We start from the raw sequence: 14,803 nt of genomic DNA, 5'->3' as shown, positions 1-14,803 counted from the left end.
GCAACCTCTCCCAATGAATGCAAAAATTTCTCACTCCCCTCAGGTTCAACAACATCTACAACACATTCTGAAACGTCATTTGAATATGCGGACAAAAAAAGACAGGACAAGTTACAAGTCTCCATTTTTATACTGCTGCTGTGAATGTAGGCTTTCTTTGACTCAAGCCTTCCTTTTCTACATGGTCACAGAAAGTAAACATATACAGTTGAAGTCGGAAGTTTACATACACCTTAGCCAAATACATTTAAAGTTTTTACCACTTCTGACATTTAACCTAGTAAAAATTTCCCTGTCTTAGGTCAGTTAGGATCACCACTTTATTTTAAGAATGCTAAATGTCAGAATAGATGAAGAGAGAATATTTATTTCTATTTCCGCTGTTATTATCTTTCCCAATCACATTCCCCGACTGGGATCTAGACAGTATAGAATAGCAACGCGAAATTAGTTACGTCTGGGAGGCATTAGGCCCTTTAAATTGTTTAACTTGGGTCAAGACGTTGTCCAAGGCTACGCTTTCCACAAGCTACCCACGACAGATAGGTCTCGGGCTAGCAACATCCTCTCTGCGGGCCCATATCCCTGCCTCGACTCAGAGCTGGATGCTGACCCAGCTGAGTCAGCAGATGTTAGTCGGCCCCCCCTCCCTTCCCTCGCACACCACTTTTTCAGGTTCTGCGCCCCCACGAAGATTTCTACACCACCAACCCAGCGCAAGACCACATATTGGGATTGGAGGGCCAGCGGCGCTTACTCGCTGCATCCGCCACCCACCCTCCCATACCTGACTTTTGTGTCCTTAAGCCCCCCCCGGCCATCTTTGGGCCCCACAACCACTTTGCAGAAGCCTCGACTTGGCGCTCATACTGCGGCATCACCGCTCTGAGAACAGACACATCTTGCGAAAACAAGCTTGTTCACTTCCTGAACTGATGTCTTGATATACTCCACAGCATACATTTTTCTACACCGTCAGGGATGCCGATCTATTTTGTGGAAGGCCTGCAACCCCAGTCCCTCGCTGTAGCAAGAGCAGCCCCACAGATAGTTACAATCTAATCATGATGAAAGGGTGACAATGTAAAAGTGGCCTGTCTCATTCATCATACAGTAGCACATTGTGACAACAACGGCTCCACTGTAAGAGAGAAGCAGAGAGGGACATTCTCTGATTGGTGGATAGGAAAAATATTATTATTACGACCATTTAATAAGTCAAGGTCTCTATAGTTACAGTAACTATAGTTTCGTTTTTAATATATAGACCGTGCGTGCGTGCGTGTGTCTCATTACCTCAGTGAAGAAGAGTGAAAGGATGGCAAGGCTGATCCAATGGATGACGCTGGCAAATTGAATAGCATTGGCAACTGGAATAAATAACAAAAGAGAAAAATGTGTATATTAAAGGATGATTCCACTTTTACTGCTTGTTCTTAATGGAATCAAGAGCAACACTACCATGTCCTGTGAATGTCTACATCTGTCCAGCAATATTTATTTTTTCTCAAAATCTGGCAGAAGAATGGTGCATTGATATTACATCATGCCTTTTACCACTAATCCTCATTTCCATCTAGCAGTGTTGTGAATGCTCCCGCTCTACTTCTCCTTCCCCATCCATCAGTCCATCAGCCCATTTATCCCTCCCTTTATCTCCCTGTAGCTCTCCATCTCCCCCCCATCCTCCTTCCCTCCGTCCTACTCCCTCCATGTGTCTTTCCAGAGCTGGCAACAGGACAGCCAGGACAGTCGGAGTCTATGGTAATGCATCTGTGACTGGTGTCCTGTAGTCCCCAGAGCAGAGAGAGAATCATCTGTRAATACAGACCTGTCTCTTGAGGTGCGTCTCAAACGGTATCCTATTCCCTGTATAGTGCACTACTTTTGATCAGGGCACAAAMGGTTCTGGTCAAAAGTAGTGCAGTATATWGGGGATAGGATACCATTCGGGACGTAACCTTGGCTTACAGTCCGTAATGTAATGCGATGATGACACCTGCCCAGACAGTCAGTGCTGTTGAYTAGAGACCAGTTCATAGACTKATTTACTATCCCGGTTGGCAATGCTGTTTCTCTCTCATATGGGCCTTTTAGTCGCCGTASTTTCCTCTCTTTGGTAAGAAATGTAATCATGTTTATAAAACAGGTTGGAACGCATGTTAATGCAGCATCATGATAATTGTCTCTATGGGCTGTAATCCCAAAACATGGGTCACAGGATCAAGGAAGCACAGGACTACCCAAGTCTAACTTTCTACAGTCACTAGAACACAGTGTATAAGGATCCTCCTTTACTGTCAATGGGAAAGATAGTTACATTGTAGATGCTTGGTGTCTATGAGGAGTTCCAGGGTCAAGAAGACCACCACCAGGATGACCAGGGCCACCAGGAAACAGTTGAAGCCTGCACTGAGCAGACACACCTGCCACAGGGCTACCCTCCGCCCACAGCACGGCTTCAACCAGTTAGACCTGGGGAGAGGGAGAGAGGAGAGAGGGATAGAGGAGAGAGGAGGAGGAGAGAGGGATAGAGGAGAGAGGGATAGAGGAGAGAGGGACTAGAGAGTCAGTGTTAGTACACCAAAGACAGGGAGAAAGTACTTGTGTACGGACACAGGTTTGTATTCACCATTTAATTCTTTCAAAGATCTTACTGTACCAGCCGACTGTATGCTGACTGATGTTCCTTCTATTTGCCAGCAGGGGGTGCTATTTAACACATATAACCGCATCAATGCAATGTGGTGAACCAGTTTCTAAACCCAGCCTGGGTTTGGTGGACCGGGGCAGTGGAGGCGGAAGAGTGTGAACAGAACAGAGACTGCATTAAGACAGAAAGACACTGAGGCTCTTTGAGTTGGTMACTTGTCTRTCAGGCATATCAGTGAGAGGATTAGTAAAGCAACTCTATTCAGAGGGCAATGAAGGGGTCGACTYTATATTAGAAGACTCCATACAACAGTAWCAAATTTCAAGTTAATGAAAGAAAACACATGGATAAAATCTTATACATAGCTCTTTCCCAGACCCACTGTTRCCTCCCTCTATTAGCAGTGGGAGACAGACAGGAGAAACGATGCCAGAGCTCCAGCCAGAATGGAAACTTGGCTCGTCCTCTTCTACACCTTTCACTGCTCCCCATGCACTGGGCCTGGCATACAGTGAGCTTGGCTAATCACACCACTTCTGTGATCATGTCTTCATTCCCTAGCATGGTGCTAATTAGAGCTAAAACAATCAGTGGCAGTGGGCAGAATAAGTGGCGGTGGAATGGAATAAAGCTGTTTTTTTTAATCAGGGTTGAGGTCGATTCCATTTCAATCCAGTCAGGAAGTAAACTAAAATTCTAATTATTTTACTTCCTGAATTTACTGAAATTCATTGACATGGAATTGACCCCAAATCAGATTTTCATACAGTCAGGCAGGAGTTGTATAGAGTGGCCATTGGACTGTTACTGATAGGACCAAGGCACGGCATGGGAGCAGAGCAGAAAAGAGCAGTCCTGGAGGATTTTGGGRGTGTGGCTATCAGGGCATTCCCCCTCACACACACATATATTCCCAGGGTAGAGATGCTTGTATGTATCACATCCTCAGTTGAGGGCAACTGCTGCTGTTGTTAACTGTTGTTAAGTCATTAGTAGGGAATGAGGCTTGGCTGGAATGACTTGAGATGTTTAAATGGGGCCATTTAGTCTAAATGTTAAGCGACATGTGGATATGAATATGCAAGTGATACTGTATGAGCCTCATAATATTATGTAGGAATTGTTACATGAACTGTGTCTTACTTACTCATMCAAACGAGGACGATYKACCATTTGGGTGTGTGTGTGCTTACAGGATGTGCCCAATTATACCACAGTGAGTGACAAACAGGCATCCTKTCTGAAGGATTCATATTKTTCTCCTCTATTCATTCAGACTTCACCCTGAYTAGGCTGACACGAGGCAATGAGCAAAGGACTCTTARAGCAGCTGCTGAACAGTTCCCCTCACCTCCTTCTGCTCCTCTCAGTCTCTCTCTCTCTCTCTGAGGGTAGTGGTAGGTACACTTGGCACGGGCAAACCKACAAGCCCGTAAACAATGCTAGGCTAATCTAATAGAGCCATAATCACGCTGTTAGCAATCATCTTTCTGGCGCTCGGTGAGGTTCGGTGGGGCTGGAGTGTGTATGGTGGGCCAGATGGTGTTGACTCTGCTCTCTCTCTCTCTACCGTCAGTGGCCATGTCTCAGCCAGACTCACAGGATGCAGTTACCACCATGCCAGCCTGGGCCTGGACACCTCATCTCCTCATCCCCTTATTTAGGGGACAGACAGCAGGGTGGAGTCATATGCTAGAGCTCATTTTAGAAAACTGACATAGATTTGACAGATCAGATTTGTACATGTTTGTTGTCATTTGGCAGTTACTCTTATCCAAAGCAACTTACAGGAGCAATTATAGTTAAGTGCCTTGCTCAAGGGCTCATACAGATTTTTCACCTAGCCGGCTCGGGGATTCGAACAACTGACCTTTCGGTTACTGGCCCAACGCTCCTAAGCGATAGGCTACCTGCCGCAGATCAGCTGTTAGGAGAATAGTAATACTTTGGAAATGAAAGAATAAAGTGTACACAAAGTCTTCTGATGTCTTCAGTGTTCAGTGTCTATAYACACCTTCCTCTAGACCCTGCTGGTGATACATAATGAAACATCTCTAACCACCCTACCTGACAGCATACAGTATGTTACCATCCTAGAGGGGATGTTTTCTTAGAACAAACTCAAGCTGCTAGGCCTTAATCCCTGTTTAACCCTCCAAACATGGCCATGCTAAAAACCATGAGACCCTAACCATTATGCTGCTTTTAGACTGTAACACCAGTGTTAAACTAATSTATACACCCTTATGTTATACTAGGTCAATTGTGGTTCCATAGCTAGGGCTGACAGTGGGGACTTGAAGAGCAGAATGACAACCTCTACAGAATCAAAACAGTTGCTTTGTGAGAAGGTGTTAAAGTTCACAGTTAGCCATTGTTATGTAAAGGCCAGCTGAAAAGTACCAGTGGCCTGGCTTTGGCCCCAAGTGAGAGCAGGTTTGCCGGATCCATGGCCCAGTGAGACCCGGGTGCCGACCRGCGTAGATGGAAACAGAAAAGTCTGAGTATTTTGGGTAAAACACTGGGCTTAATCCTGTATGGAAATGAACCARTAAGARAGTGGTTCCCAACTCCAGTCCTCGAGTACCCCCAACAAGTAGACATTTTTATTGGAGCCCCGGACAAGCAAACTTCAATCCATTCTACTGTTCTAGCTGTCACAGGGATATAGAAGAAAGACAATGTCKKTAAGCATCTAAGTGAAGTATATACGAACAAAAGAAKACTAAGGWATGGAGACYATTTTAATATATAATAGGCGGTGTCAGAGGAAAGCCCATAAYATTGTCAGAGACTCCAGTCACCCAAGTTTTAGACTGTTTTCTCTGCTACCGCACGGCAAGCGGTACCAGAGCGCCAAGTCTAGGACCAAGAGGCTCCTCAACAGCTTCTACCCCCAAGCCATAAGACTGCCGAACAATTKATAAAATCYRCACSGGACAATTTACATTGACKCCCCACCCTCCCTTTTYTACACTGCTGCTACTCGCTGTTTATTATCTATGCATAGTCACTTCACCCCCAKCTACATGTACAAATTACCTCTAACCTGTACCCCCGCACACTGACTCGGTACTGGTGCCCCCTGTATATAACCTCATTATTGTTATTCTTATTGTGATACTTTTTAGTATTACTTTTTATTTTTGTCTACTTGGTAAATATTTTCTTAACTCTTCTTGAACTGCGCTGTTGGTTAATAGCTTGTAAGTAAGCATTTCACGGTAAAGTCTACACTTGTTGTATTCGGCGCATGTCACAAATAAAGTTTGATTTGATTAGATTTTTCCCATCAAAAAGGCTCCAGCTGTGAAGTGATGTATTGTCTTTAGTTCATGGATATAGACCTACACACCATTGTGTAACATTTGACTTTCTAACATCTGGTGGTGACCTTACTTGACAGTTGAAGGGGTTGCATTGATTTGCTTTGGGACAATTCTCTGCAGTTATATTCTACATTAAAGTCCATCTCAGGAACGCATCGTTTCATAGTTCATTTATACTGCCCTCCGCAGAGAGGATAAAATATGATCATTTCTCCCAAACAATAAAAAGCCTTGAGTAGTAGTAGTAAAACAAAGTATTAAAGATAAATGACTCTGTTCACAAGCTGAATGTGCTGAAAAACACTTCAGCGCCTCATTACTAAAGGAGAAATGGTACTTTAAAAGAACTACAAAAACGGCATAAGAGTAACTACATGTAACTGCCAAAATAAAGGAAACACCAACATAGTGTCTTAATAGGGTGTTAGGCCACCACGACCCAGAACAGCTTCAATGCACTTTAGCAGAGATTCTACAAGTGTCTGGAACACTATTGGAAGGATGTGACACCATTCGTCCACAAGAAATTCCATAATTTTGTGTGTTTTTTTATGATGGTGGAAAACACTGTCTCAGGCGCCACTCCAGAATCTCCCATACAGTAAGTGTTCAATTGGGTTGAGATCTGGTGACTGAGACGGCCATGGCATATCGTTTACATAATTTTCATGCTCATCAAACTATTCAGTTACCAAACCATTCAGTGACCACTCGTGCCCTGTGGATGGGGCCATTTGGTCATCCTATCGGGGCATAGCCATGGTAGCCAAAACAATGGCTGCCCAACATTCTTATACATGACCCAAAACATTGATGGGCTGTTACTACTTAATTAACTCAGGAACTACACTGTGTGGAAGCACCTGCTTTCAATATACTTTGTATCTCACATTTACTCAGTGTTTCCATTATTTTGGCAGTTACCTGTACATTACAATTTACTTATTTCTGATTGAGCGGACCTATGCAAGCGTTTACTGTGAATGCCTTTAAATTTCAATCGCGCTATAGCACTGAACTTCCGCGATACGGATTGAATCGACGCCCTCTTCTCTCATCCGCTCAAGGAAGGACCAACCCCAGACTATGTCCAAGACGAGGGCCTGCAGAAAGGGGTTCATCATGGACATGACATCACATAGGCTACACTCTGAGGAGTCAACAAACAATGACACACCAGACAGCCTAAATATGGACACACCTATGTCCTTAACTCATGTCTGGACATGGATGTCCCAAAGGAACACACTGACACTCTCTCCCTCTCTCTTCATGCATTATTTTTTCTCTCTCTCTCTCTCTCTCTCTTCTCTCTCCCTCTCTCTTCTTCTTCTTCCTCTCTCTCTCTCTCCTCCATCTCTCTCTCTCTTCTCTCTCTCTCTCTCTCTCTCGTCTCTCTCTCTCTCTCTCATCTCTCTTCTTCATCTCTCTCGTACCTCTCTCTACTTCACCATCGTCTCTCTCTCTCCTCCTCACACTCTCGTCGTGTCTGTCTTCCTTCCCCAGACTCTCTCCTCCGGCTACATACCAATCTCTCGTCCGTCTCTTCTACCTCTCCAATCCCATTCAAAGCTTCAACATCTCTCCCAACCTCCCTCCTTCTCCCTTCCCCTCTCATCCTTCGTCCATTACTCCACTCCCGGCCAACACCAGCATTCCTCGCGGTAACTTCAACTCCCTCAGTCACCTCTCCCTCATGCCGCTCTCTATTCTCTCCTCGTACTCTCTTCTCTGTCTCTCATCTTCACCCTCTGTACTAACTCTCACGTCCTCTCACTACCTCCTCCATCACTCCGTACGAAGCTCGGGCTCTCCTCTCATCGACCCTCTCGATCGGTTACTTGATTCTTCTCTCTCCCTCATCCCTCTCTCGTCTCTCTGCTTATCTCTCTCTCCTTCCTTTCTCAGTTCTCACTCTCTCGCATCTCCACGACCATCACCATCAGTCCAGCTTCTCCTCTCTCTCTATTCTATTCTACTTCAATTCAAAGGGCGGGCTTTAACTTGGCACATGGGAAACATGTGCTTGAACACCTGCCCAAAGCAGTGAGGTAGGATATTATACAAAAGTCCTCATGCTCTCCTCTCTATCTCTGGTGTTTTCATGCAAGCTCTCCCTCTACTCTCCTTCTAATCTAAGGTGAATAAGCTCCTCTCACTGTCTTGTTCTCGTGTTCGCCTACACATCCGATCACAGTCTCTCTCCCTCTTACACACGGTCTGCTCTAGGACAGGTATGATAAAACGTCATACAAGTGGGAGCCACATGGTGGGGAGGAGACTTGAACCGGGCTGGACAGGGAAACAAGAGGAGGTAGAATTAAAATCATAAGCTAATCATATGACCGAAGCGGTAGCAGGCAAGGAGTGTGGTGCTAAACACAGCAATCAGCCAACATCCCTCCCTCAGAGTGCAGACGGTCCATGATAAAGGACTGCAACTCCTACACACACTGACTGACTGCAGCAGATGATACACCACCTCTCTCTCTCTCATCTCCTATTTGCCTTCATCAGGGCTCGGATTAGAACAGTCCTTATCAGCCAATCACAGATGATTTGTATAACAGTCTATTTGCTCAAGCATCACAGCAAAATCAGGGGGAACAGGAGGATTGAGCTGCCTTCATTTCCCTTTCCTCCCTTCCTTCCCTTCAAACACATTATCAGGAAGTGACCTTTTAGATCATTCCAGGAAATATAGACCTGCTCACTGGCTCCCAAGTGAAGAAAGAGAGAGAGAGAGAGAGAACAATTGAGGACCAACTCAGAAGTATTTCACTGAACTGAACTTCTTGAGGTATTGTATTGACTGGAAGCCTTTCTCTGAAATATATTATGGCATTCAAATTCATAAACAATCCTTCAGCTAGCACAAATCTCATTGCTGCTGTGGCGCGGAGCAGGCCCCTTTGATAATGTATAGAGTCCAACTTCTGACTAACTGAAGCTTAAGATCATTACTAAATTAAAGACCCTGGGATTAAACACCTCCTTCTGCAACTGGATCCTGGACTTCCTGACAGGCCGCCCCCAGGTGGTGAGGGTAGCAAAGAAAACTCAATCTGACCCTCAAAACAGGGGCCCCTCAGGGGTGCGTGCTTAGTCCCCTCCTGTACTCTCTGTTCACCCACGACTGCGTGGCCATGATCACCGACGACGATGACACAGCCTACAGGAAGGAGGTCAGAGACCTGGCAGTACGGTGCCAGGACAAGAACCTCTCCCACCATGTCAGCAAGACAAAGGAATTGATCGTGGATTACAGGAAACGGAGGGCCGAGCACGCCCCCATCCACATCGACGGGCTGTAGTGGAGCAGGTCGAGAGCTTCAAGTTTATCTGTGTCCACATCACTAAGGAATTATTATGGTCCACGCACACCGACACAGTCATGAAGAGGGCACGATAACGCCTCTTCCCCCCAGGAGGTTGAAAAGATTTGGCATGTGCCCTCAGATCCTCAAAAAGGTATATAGCTGCACATTTTTTTAACATTTTTTTACATTTTAGTCATTTAGCAGACGCTCTTATCCAGAGCGACTTACAGTAGAGTACATACATTTTATTACATTTTTTTACATACTGAGACAAGGATATCCCTACCGGCCAAACCCTCCCTACCAGCCAAACCCTCCCTAACGACGCTATGCCAATTGTGCGTCGCCCCACGGATCTCCCGGTTGCAGCCGGCTGCGACAGAGCCTGGGCGCGAACCCAGCCCAGCCTGGGCGCGAACCCAGAGACTCTGGTGGCGCAGCTAGCACTGCGATGCAGTGCCCTAGACCACTGCGCCACCAGAAGGTAGTGCGTACAGCCTAGTACATCACTGGGGCCGAGCTCCCAGCCTTCCAGGACCTCTATACCAGGTGGTGTCAGAGGAAGAACCTAAAAACGGTCAAAGACTCCAGCCAAGTCATAGACTGTTGTCTCTGCTTCTGCATGGCAAGCGGTACCGATGCACCAAGTCTGGAACCAACAGGACCCTGAACAGCATCTACCTCCAACCCGTAAGACTGCTAAATAGCTAGTTACTGTAAATAGTTAACAAATAGCTACCCAGACTATCTGCATTGCACTCTTTTGACTCATCACTACGCTGCTGTTACTGTTTACTATCTATCCTGTTGCCTAGTCACTTTATCCCTACCTAAATGTACATATCGACCTCAATTACCTTGTACCCCTGTACATCGACTCGGTACCCGTGTATTTAGCCAAGTTATCGTTACTCATTGTGTATTTATATTTTTTCTGTTTGCATTTTAATGTTAGTCAGAGTGTTAGAGTGTGTGCGAGAGAGAGAGAGAGAGAGAGAGATAGAGAGAGAGAGAGGGAGAGAGAGCGAGAGAGAGAGAGAGAGAGAGAGAGAGAAATCACCAAGAAGCCTTAGCATTGAGGAAGCAGGGGCTCCTCCCTCACAGGGCAGTGAAGCAGACTTGCTTCCCATAGGGCATGTGAACTAGACTTCCTCATCAAGGGCAGTGAACAAAACTCCTCCCTCACAGGGCAGTGTCAACTTCCTTCCAGGGAGAGACCAAAACTTCTCTCCCTTCACAGAGCAGTGAACTAAATCTCTCTCCTCACAGGGCAGTGATAAAACTTTCTCCTCACAGGGCAGTGAATAAAACCTTCCTCCCTCACAGGGCAGTGAATAAAACTTCCTCCCTCACAGGGCAGTGAACAAACCTTCCTCCCTACAGGGCGTAACAAACCTTCCTCCCTCACAGGGCAGTGAACTACCATCCCTCCTCCTGGCGTGAACTAAATCATCCACCTACACGGCAGTAAAACTAAACCATCCACCCTCACATGGCAGTGAACTAAACCTGTCCACCCTCCAGGGCAGTGAACAAAAACCTTCCTCCCTCACAGTGGCAGTGACCAAACCCTCTCCTCACAGGGAGTGAACAAAACCTTCCTCCTCACCAGGGCAGTGAACTAAACCATCCACGCCCACATGGCTGTGAACTAAACCATCACCTCACAGGGCAGTGAACTAAACCATCCACCCTCCATGGCAGTGAACTAAACCTTCCACCTCACATGGCAGTGAACTAAACCATCCACCTCACAGAGGCAGTGAACTAAACCATCCACCCACAGGCAGTGAACTAAACCATCCACCTCACATGGCAGTGAACTAACACTTCCACCCTTCACATGCAGTGAATAACCATGCAACCCTACAGGCAGGAACTACATGCCACCCATGCACTAACCCCCCACAGGCAGTGAACTAAGCAATCCACCCTCACATGGCGCAGTGAACTAACCTGTCCACATCACTATCGTGCGAGTAGAAACTAAACCTGATCCCCCTACAGGGCAGTGAACTAAACCTTCCTCCCTCACAGGGCAGTGAACCAAACCATCCACCCTCACAGGGCAGTGAACTAAACCATCCACCCTCACAGGGCAGTGAACTAAACCATCCACCCTCACATGGCAGTGAACTAAACCTTCCACCCTCACAGGGCAGTGAATGAAAACTTCCTCCCTCGCAGGCAGTGAACTAAAACTTCCAGTCCTAATGACAACTTACTCCACCCCTTGGCTGATTCCAAATTCAATCTCACCTGACAAATATGAACAGTCAACCATGGCAGGGTGGCGTGCCTCTCAAACTGCTCCCCACAAAAACAAATGTTCCCGCCAGCTAGGTTTCGCTGCCTGGGCCCACACACAAAGGTTTCTACTAAAGCAAGCGTGGAGAGGTGAATACCAACTAAGCACAAAATATATACTGAGTATCAGAGATGTGTTGAGATCGCAGGTAATTACTTTTACATTTGAAAGGTTCCCCATTACTGATACTTAGGCACCACTGATCACGACAACCTCAGCCTGAAACTGACAAACATAAAGAGTACATAAGTCTAGGTGAGTTTTCAGGACTATCAAACTTAAGGAAATATTACATTGTAAAAAGGCTATTTATAAGGTTATGTATAAACTATTGATGAGACAAATGATTACCTGACTAATACTGATTAATTCATATTAATATCAAATAGGAAAATGTATGTATTCTAGCAATGAAAATGGACAGTTACTATTAGAACTATATCAATCCTACTGTATAATGAATAATAATGATTGTTTCTCAGCCTGGGTTGGAGTCAACCCTGCCCCTCTGTAATCCAGTTGTTGTTATAGTAACTACAGTGGTATCTCTCCTACAGGGTTAGTGAATTAGTGTTCCAAGCTGTCACGCCCTGACTTTAGTTATATTTGCTTTCTTTATTATTTGGTTAGGTCAGGGTGTGACAAGGGGTGGTTTGTTTAGTTTTTGTATTGTCTAGGGGTTTTGGCTTGTCTAAGGTTTTTTGTTATCTATGGGGATTTTGTATTGTCTAGGGGTTGTAGGTTTATGGTGGCCTGAGTGGGTTCCCAATCAGAGACAGCTGTTTATCGTTGTCTCTGATTGGGGAGCCTATTTAGGTTGCCATTTTCCATGTTGGTTTGGTGGGTAGTTGTCCATGTTTAGTTGCCTGTGAGCACTACGTTGGCGGCACGTTTCGGTTGTTATGTTGTTAGTTTGTTAAGTGTTCTTCGTGGAATTAAAATAATTATTCAAATCGCGCTGCACCTTGGTCCACTCCTTTAAACGGCCGTGACACAAGCAGGCCACAGGGGCACTATTCTATTTATTTAGCAGAGCAACACACAACAATGACTCCTGCTCCTGAGACTTGTTAACATGGCTAACAATGAAGATGATCTGGGTTGAGGATGATCAAGTTTCAAGTTGTATTGTCAAATGCACAGGTACAGTGAATGCTTAACTTGTGAGCCCTACCCAACAGTGCAGTATTCAATATCAAAACAGTGTAACAAGTAAAATGAGAAAAAAAATCCACTCATCTGTAGTGTAGAGAATAGTAAAATAGCCCTTGACTACCCTCGACCTGTGTGGCACTTGGTGGGAGGTGTAGAAGGTCATTATGGATGCATCAACAGGTAAATGTGTAAAAGAAGGGTATATTTTTTCTCTGAGTACATTTGGATGGATATAGGGAGAAAAAAGAGGGCGAGATAACAAGAGTGGATGTAGGGGAAAAGTGAGAAGAGTGTCACGTCCTGACCTTAGAGATCCTTTTAATTCTCTATTTTGGTTAGGTCAGGGTGTGACTATGGTGGGCAATCTAGTTTTCCTATTTATTTGTTTGGCCTGGTATGGTTTCCAATCAGAGGCAGCTGTCTATCGTTGTCTCTGATTGGGGATCATACTTAGGCAGCCTTTTTTTCCACCTTTAGTTTGTGGGATCTTGTCTATGTCTAGTTGCCTGCGAGCACTACATAGCTTCACGTTTTGTTACTCTTTGTTATTTTTGTTTGTGAGTTTCATCGGAATAAAACATGTGGAACTCTATGCACGCTGCGAGAGAGAGAAAGAGGGCTGTTCTTGAACACGACGCAACGCAGAGTGCCTGGATATAGCCCTTAGCCGTAGTGTATTGGCCATATACCACAAACCCCTGAGGTCCTTATTGCTTAATTCTAATATAAATGCTATTGTGTATACCAATCATCATTCAGAAATCAAACCACCCAGTTGTAGTGTCACTTGATATCAAGCTTCAAAAACTCATATGACTTTGACATACGTACATCCCTCACCTCTATCAAACTTTACGCGATCCTAATCTCTTGTGGACAGACGCATGTAACATAAATGGTATCGTAGCTTCTGTCAACAGACTGTGGGATGACACAACTAATGAGGAACTTTGTTCCGGTGCACAGATTTTTCCTCACTGATCATTTGGACAAATCAAGACTTCGCAGGTGCTCACAGCTTTAGAATTTCAGAAGGGGGAGATTTGGCCCATAGACTTTCCCGAAACTTGCAGAAGAGGGGTGGAGCTACCACCCTGCTTCTGCTCCTCATTGTAGCATGTTTTCTAACATACTGTATCTCCCCCGAGAATTCATCAAGCATCTGACACAATTACGCAAGATTTTAGTTCTGGGTTTTTGAGACCAAGTCCTGATCACACTCAATCCTCAACACACACCCTGTTCATGATCCAGCCAGGGGAGTTTCACTTCACCCACTGCAGAAAAAGACGTTTTAAAATTCAAGATGTTCTTTGCCTGAGAACACTCACACAGACAACTACATTAATAGCAGGTTAAAGTGACGATAGATCTACCTCGTCTGGAGTATTAAATAAACCCCACAAACCCACGGTACCTTTCATTCCTTGACATCCGATGTTTTTCCTTTCATCTCGCAAAATCTCAGTTTTTGTGACGAGACTTTACCTTATGACCAAAAATTATCCTATTCACGTTGTTTAGTCAATCTTACTCATATTGATGCACATAGGCCATTTTTCAAAATGAGACGTTTCTTTTAGGGGGTTGTTCTTTAAATATGGAATTGGATGAAGACTTTAGGAGCTAAGGGGAACTCTCATGGGTATTTTTCACAAGTTTTAGCATCAGCCATTGTGGGCTTCACTTTGGGGACATGCATATTTTACTAGGGAATATCATTCTCTCCCATTAATGGAATAAAGATTCAGAGTTTTATGTCTCGAGAGGCCATTCATTTTGCAGCAGTCATAAAACATATCACATTATAAAAATTTAAAATAGGAATGGATATTTACAACAAATAGGCAGGGTAAGGGCCAGTTTCATAGGGTAAGCTGCTATGTGTACTTAGTCCACATTGTTTTCAGATGCAGAATTGTATTCGGAATAAAAACAGTACTTGGCCTTGTCGTGGTAAATTCTAATCAAAGGGAAAGAGGGACTGCATATTTTTTAACAACATTTTTTATAGATTTGCAAAAATGGAGCACATCAA

The 14,803-nt window shown here is 44.8% G+C and overlaps 1 protein-coding gene across 1 annotated transcript in view; it reads right to left on the bottom strand.

Annotated features, from left to right (window-relative positions):
• Positions 1 to 14,803, bottom strand: part of LOC111974478 (transmembrane protein 266-like) — a 49,457-nt gene that overhangs the window by 4,611 nt on the left and 30,043 nt on the right. The window contains exons 3-4 of the mRNA XM_070447401.1: positions 2,321 to 2,561; positions 1,297 to 1,370 (exon numbers count right to left, since the gene is read on the bottom strand). Of these exons, the coding sequence (XP_070303502.1) occupies positions 1,297 to 1,370; positions 2,321 to 2,561 (315 nt within the window). The remainder of the gene's footprint in view (positions 1 to 1,296; positions 1,371 to 2,320; positions 2,562 to 14,803) is intronic.

Source organism: Salvelinus sp. IW2-2015, linkage group LG15 (assembly GCF_002910315.2).
Source record: "Salvelinus sp. IW2-2015 linkage group LG15, ASM291031v2, whole genome shotgun sequence".
NCBI classification, from domain to species: Eukaryota; Metazoa; Chordata; class Actinopteri; order Salmoniformes; family Salmonidae; genus Salvelinus; species Salvelinus sp. IW2-2015.
The sequence above is the reverse complement of the archived record's forward strand: the minus strand, read 5'-3'. Positions and strand labels throughout refer to the sequence as shown.